This window comes from Rutilus rutilus (assembly GCF_951802725.1).
Source record: "Rutilus rutilus genome assembly, chromosome: 9".
Taxonomy (NCBI): domain Eukaryota; kingdom Metazoa; phylum Chordata; class Actinopteri; order Cypriniformes; family Leuciscidae; genus Rutilus; species Rutilus rutilus.
In genome coordinates, this window is record NC_140223.1 from 26,643,203 (window position 1) to 26,650,491 (window position 7,289).

General features: G+C 36.6%; 1 protein-coding gene across 2 annotated transcripts in view; it reads right to left on the reverse strand.

The window, feature by feature from the left end:
• The window catches only part of gabbr1a (gamma-aminobutyric acid (GABA) B receptor, 1a), a 65,210-nt gene extending 61,315 nt beyond the window's left edge, over positions 1–3,895 (reverse strand). Inside the window, exons 1-2 of one of the 2 annotated variants that reach the window (XM_084418822.1) lie at positions 3,618–3,895; positions 1,422–1,508 (exon numbers count right to left, since the gene is read on the reverse strand). In XM_084418822.1, the coding sequence (XP_084274948.1) occupies positions 1,422–1,500 (79 nt within the window). In that variant the 5' untranslated portion in view covers positions 1,501–1,508; positions 3,618–3,895. The remainder of the gene's footprint in view (positions 1–1,421; positions 1,509–3,617) is intronic. The other variant, XM_084418823.1, reaches the window with a different exon arrangement.
• Between the last annotated feature and the right edge of the window lie 3,394 nt (positions 3,896–7,289).

The following is a 7,289-nucleotide window of genomic DNA, read 5'->3' on the forward strand; positions in this document are numbered from 1 at the left end:
AATGGATCCAAGGTTGTATCTCGTAAATTACCCCACTAATAATGCCCGGAATGGTACCAAACTTCTACAGTAGTACAAATAGGTTCTGTACTCATAAAACGAGGCATTGGAAAGTTTGTAAGTACATCAGGAGTTTATTTAAATAACACTTGCCTGATGGCTAATGCTACCGCTAACCCGGTCGTCGAGGTCACTTCCGTGATTTGGGAAAAGCACGTAAAAGTCCTGTCAGAAAGCGTACATCCTGCATAAGGATGTAGTGTAACGACGAATTATAATTTTTTAGAACCTATTTGTACTACTGTAGAAGTTTGGTACCATTCTGAGCATTATTAGTGGGGTAATTTACGAGATACATCGTAGGATGTATACCTGTGCTATATTGTTTCTGCAGCGACTTTCAGCATGTCTCCTACAACAACGTCTGACGTTTACGTTTTACGTGGCGTGAGAAAGTCACATAGGCCTAATCAACGCAAAATCCGATCTGAGCAGGCAGACTGAAGTGGATTTCCAGAAATGCGATTTGAATGGGATATCAAACCACATATGAATGTAGCTCGAAACCGATTTATTTATTTTTTAAATCGCATTTCATGTGATTTCTGGCCGTTCACACTAGCGATATCTGATCAGATTTCAATCGAATATGCACAAAGATCAGATTTGGACTGACAGTCTGAACATAGTAAACACAGACAAACTCAGTGATACAAACTTAGTGATTTTGATGTCCTCTTTATATTTAAACGTGGAAGTATTTCCGGTGAATGTGCAAAACTTTACATTATTTTAAGTCACTAAGAAAACAAAAATACTTGTTATTTGCTTTTATATTATTATGCTTTTTATATTTAATATTTGATTATATTTAATATTGCAGTATTTATAAAAAATAATTCATCCATGCACAATTTTTTTTTTTTATTCATGTGTCCTCATAATCTTTAATCAAAATAACTCCCCATCTCATTGCAGTGACATCTCTTCTCTTCTTTGATGATGTGTTTTTCAACGTGAAGGTGGGACAACCTGACACTCACATGAGATCACAGCCATCTAACATTCCAATCTATATATATGCCTTGCAAGGGGTATGATGTAAACCTATGAGATGAACTGTACGTGACTCTGAATTGCTTTGATTCAACAAGATTGTGTAGGCTACATATTACTTTCGCAATGAAAAGGAGACCTGACATTGCAATCCATTTTTTCCATCTATAGTTCCGGCAGAACATGATCCCACGAGGACTGAGGGCAGATCGCTGTTTGAAATCCATGAAACGCAGTTTCCAGAATCTAAACAGAACGCCCTCTAATCTCACAAAGCAACAGAGGTGGGTCACTTTAGACATTCTGTGGTGTTAAATTCAACATGCACGGACCAGACATTGTCCACACACACACACACACATTACCTTCAGTCGTTGAATTATGTATGGACGAGATGAGAGTAGGAAGCAAGTAGAAAATTACAAGAAATAATAGCTGCTCCATTACTGCATCTGAACAAGAATGAGAGAGAGAGAGAAAAAGAGAGATGACTAATGATATGCTTGATTTCAGCAGGTCACAATTCACACTCATTTCAACCCAATTAAAACTGCTCGTGGAATGACAAGATCTTGTTGGCATAAAGATGTGTTAAACATAATAATAACCTGCTGTCTCATTTAATTACACCACGCACGGTCATGGAGGAGGAGGAGGAGGAGGAGGATTCGTGGAACATGGAGGCAGTTTGCCGTCCCTACACTGTAAAGATTTTATGAGCTTTCCCTCAACCACTCTTAGAGAGGAAAAGCACATCCAGGGTGGGTCAAACAACAGCATGCAACACAAACATAAGCAGACGGGTCTAATACACACACACACACACACACACACACAGCTACTTATAAAGACATTTCAAGAGGACAAAGCATTAAATAGAGAATGCTTTCATCAATATTGACTTCTGTATTGAATACACTTCAACCCAGAGGTCAATGTAACTAGATAGATACGATAGATAGATAGATAGATAGATAGATAGATAGATAGATAGATAGATAGATAGATAGATAGATAGATAGATAGATAGATAGATAGATAGATAGATAAAGATGGAGGGAGAGCTTTGGGGACTCCATAGGAAAGAGACAGGAGATGATTCAGGGAGGTGAGGATCAGAGGGATCAGTTAAACTTTAAACATGTCTCTACAGCACTCCACCTCATTAATTCTGTACGGCAGCGGAGCACGACACTTGAAAATCCAGAGTTCGGAGATTATAGTAATCCAAACACGCACAGGACGAACAGGATGCACTAACAACGATTGGTTTGCATTGCACTGTTGAACAAATAGGTTTTCGGCTTTTTTGATTATCCTAATTGACCCTGTAGTTCATATTTTACCTAACACTTTTAAATATACTGTTAAACAGCTAAAATTGAATTAAGACTTTATAAAACTGTGGCAGCTGCATGAATGTCATGTTTTCTAGGGAGTGGATGTGGATGGAGGTTTGTTTTTTATGTTAAAACAGTTGTTTAGATTTTAGATTTAATTTTTTTCATTGACAAAAACTTTCAAAATACGCTCAAATGTTGGTGTTTTTTAAATGCTTAAGTCATTTAGTCTTCTTCATTGGTTCATAAATTCATTATTTATTATTGTTTTTATTATTATGAGTTATTATTTTGTCTTGTTCAATGTTCAAGCGTCTGTTATGTCAAATATTCATCAGATAATGAGAGATGCTCCTGGTGAATGTATATTTGATAAATAAAGAATTTCATTAGGCCCCTCTTATTTTCATTTTTAAAGATTATAAACAAATCTTGCCAAACTATATATAAGCAAGACATTCTTTCTTGTTTTGAAACAGCTGTTTGCATTTACATTAAGAATGTTCTTTCTTTTTCTGACAAAACCTAAAAAAATATGCTCAAATGTTTTTTATATGATTGACCTCACATGCTCAAGTCATTTACTCTTCTTCTATTTAATCATCTTCCTGCTATATTTTTATATTTAATTATTTTGACATTAAATCTCCCTTTTACTTTTTTGTGACTTTTAGTCTATACAGTGAATAATAATTTGCACTATTGCGCTAATAGCTTTAGCTTATATTTCAGATATCAAACATTAAAAATACATCCCCACAAGACTGAGACAGTGTCATGAATGTGATATTGGCTCGGTTAAGGGTTTGCTGAGAGGTTAGGAAAAATATTTTCAGCACCAAGGACAAGTCCTTTCGGCTGGTCCCCATACAGATTGACCACTGCTGCTTTATTATTCTAATGTTGTGTTGTATAATATGACGTTTTCTGGTCTAAAAATATATGTTGTCGTGAGGGATGATGCTTCCCTGAAGTTTCCATACTAACATGGCTGCGAATGTCGTCAGCGTGCTGTAGTTAGTCTACTACACCTTTAAGCGCACCGTTTGTGAAGTTTTGTGTCCCGTGCAAAGCATACTAAGAGTTCGGTTCGTTAAACAAAATATATCTGTCAGACATGCATGATAAAACAGCCGTGAGCCACTTCTTCAAATAAAACACATGCGAAACACAAACGAAACTCAAACAAGCGCAGACATCATGTTAAAGTCTTTTACTCACAGTAAAGGCCCGGTGCAGCTCCAGCAGGACCGACCCGAAGAAAAGAAAGACAATTTCCGTTCAGTGAGAGTTTAAATGCAATATCCACACTAAGCGCGATGTCGCTTTGATCTTGCGAATCTGTGCATCACATTTGCGGATTGCTTTATGGCTTTTAGAGAAGGGTCTGTATTGCTTTTCATTAGATCATCGGAGGTGTAAATCACAGGCTACATAGAGTAACATTATCTTCATAGCGCTCATCCTTCCTCCTTCCTTCCTTCCTTCCTTCTTTTTTTTCCCACTCCCTCCTCAATCTCACTTACTTGTGACGTAACGGGGGAACGCAGCGTACGTCATTTCATCCTTGCATCACGAGGCATCTTCTGTGCTCAGTGTAGGCCTATATAATTGAGAACTACTTTTATAACCTATTTTGTATTATTTTCTTTATATACTTTATTTTATACATACTTATATATATATATATATTTTTTTTTTTTCGTTTTATAATGTTATTAGGCAATGTGGATAATTAAAATACATTTAAATGAATTATTATTATGTGTCAATTAATTAATTACAATAGTTTCACCAATGATTGATTTACATATATTTATATATACCGATAAAATAGTTCTTAAAGGGATAGTTCACCCAAAAATGAAAATTCTGTCATCATTTACACACCCTCAAGTTGTTCCAAACCTGTACGTTTCATTCTTCGGCTGAACACAAAAGAAGATCTTTTGAAGAATATGGGTTACCAAACAGTTGACCCCATTGACTTCCTTAGTATATGGAAGAACAAAAAATACCCATAAGCTGTTTGGTTAAAGAACAATAATCTTCTTTTGTGTTCAGCAGAAGAAATAAATTCATACAGGTTTGGAACAACTTTAGGGTGAGTAAATGAGGACAGAATTTTCATTTTTGGGTGAACTATTCCTTTAAGACCAAGTTTAAAAAACACATTAAAACATTCATTATTTTGTTCTGTAAAGCACCCAAATTTATTCTTAACAAAGTCACATTTGGCCTCTATTTAAATAAACAACATTAATATTTATTTAACACTGTTTAAACCCTTTGTTTACTAATCTTTGCAGAGTGAATATGTATGTACAAACACGTTATGGACATACAGTTAGATAGTTTTCCCTTCCTCTAGAATTGTCTTCTGTTCCTCTAAGCTATTCATTATGGGCACAGTCGTCTATTTATACTTTGCTCTTTAATAATTGAGAAGAGATGAATCCTTCCAAAGAGTCTATTTTCAAGACGATCTTCACTGTAAAAAATGAGGTGTTAGCAGAATGAGGTTAAATGAATGAATGAACTAAAAATGTCCACTAACCTTAAAAATGTAAACTCTGCCTTCATTGACCTATTTAGATGAAGTAACTATAAGACAATGTTTAACTTTAGTTCTATGCACAATTGCAAATTGTGCAAATAACCGCAACACTTTTGTTTTTGCCCCCATTTTTCATGAGCTGAACTCAAAGATCTAAGACTTTTTCTATGTACACTAAAGGCCTATTTCTCTCAAATATTGTTCACAAATCTGTCTAAATCTGTGTTAGTGAGCACTTCTCCTTTGCCGAGACAATCCATCCACCCCACAGGTGTGGCATATCAAGATGCTGATTAGACAGAATTAGATGCTTTGTTTCCAGACAAGACTTAGAGAAACTTGTTCATGCTTTCATCACCAGCAGGGTGGATTATTGTAATGGACTCCTCACTGGCCTTCCCAAAAAGACCATAAGACAGTTGCAGCTCATACAGAACGCTGCCGCTAGGATTCTGAGCAGAACCAGAAAATATGAACATATCACACCAGTCCTCAGGTCTTTACACTGGCTCCCAGTTAGATTTAGGATTGATTTTAAAGTATTATTACTGGTATATAAATCATTCAATGGCCTAGGACCTCAAAACATTGCAGATATGCTCACTGAATATAAACCCAACAGATCACTCAGATCATTAGGATCATATCAGCTAGAAATACCAAGGGTTCACTCTAAGCATGGCGAGTCTGCTTTTAGCTATTATGCCAGCCGCAGCTGGAACCAGCTTTCAGAGGAGATCAGACGTGCTCCTACAGTAGTCACATTCAAATCCAGACTCAAAACACATCTGTTTAGCTATGCATTTACTGAATGAGCACTGTGCCGCTGTTCGTCCGACTGTTTGTACTGTACTGTTTTTTTTATTATTATTATTTTAATTTCTTCTATGTAAAGCACTTTGAATTGCCATTGTGTATGAAATGTGCTATATAAATAAACTTGCCTTGCCTAAGTGACAACTTTTTGAGTTGAGTAAACTTAAAAAATTTAAAGGCAGAACAAGAACTTACTTTTTTAAGTTAAAAATGTTTTTCTTGTTCCAAGTACACTCTTGAGAAAGAAAGACTTTAAGATTAGTCAGTAAACAAAACATAAATTATGAAAATATATAAAATGTTATAATTCTACAAAAAAAGGCAGGAAAAGGTAAAAAGGCAACAGTCATAATCAGATTGCCCAGTGAAAGGAAAAGGATTTTGAAACAGAACCTTGTGAAATATTTTCGTCTCTTTCTTTATCAGCATCTAAACAGCTCAGGAGTCAGGAAGGTATAAGCAGATGCGGTGTAAGAACTGACAGGATGGTACAAGTTGCCAGAGAAAGAGCGCAAGGATGACTTCAGAGAGAATAAATTACAGTCAAAGTCTTATTTCAGTCATCTGCTGGAGCTTCACTTTCTTATCAGAGGAGAGGACTGCGCACCTTCTCTGCTCTTGCACTTTTGATGGTGGCAGTTTATTAAAATCAGGAACGACATTTGCTGGCAGATGAACCCTGAATTAAATTTACAACACCTGGATAACAAGGATGTGCTGTGTGTGTGCGGCGCGCGCGTGTATATACAGACCCTTTCCAAAAAAAATTTATATCATGGAAAAGTTTATTTATTTCCATAATTCCATTCAAAATGTTAAACTTCCATAGATTATAGATTCAGGGCCCACAACTTAAATGATTTCAAGTATTTAGTTGTTTATTTGTACATAATTTGGGCTTCCAGCTCATAAAACCCACGAAAACAGGATTTTAAAAAATTAGAATATTACATGAAATCACACAGTAATTACACAGTGATACCATGGTCATTGAACCAGGTTTTGGTTCTTTTGGCAGTGTGGGCAGGTGCAAATCCTGCTGGAAAATGAAGTCAGCATCTCCATAAAGCTTGTCTGCTGAAGGAAGCATGAAGTGCTCTGAAAATGTCCTGGTAGACGGCTGCGTTGACTCTGGATTTAATAAAGCACAGTGGACCACAGTCCTCTTTTCTGATGAGAGCAAATTTTGCATCTCATTTGGAAACCAAGGTCCCAGAGTCTGGAGGAAGAATGGAGAGGCACACAATCCAAGATGCTTGAAGTCCAGTGTGAAGTTTCCACAGTCTGTGTTGGTTTGGGGAGCCATGTCATCGGCTGGTGTTGGTCCACTGTGCTGTCCACTCAACGCAGCCGTCTACCGGGACATTTTCAGAGTACTTCATGCCGCCTTCAGCAGACAAGCTTTATGGAGATGCTGACTTCATTTTCCAGCAGGATTTGCACCTGCCCACACTGCCAAAATAACCAAAACCTGGTTCAATGACCATGGTATCGCTGTGTAATTACTGTGTGATTTCATG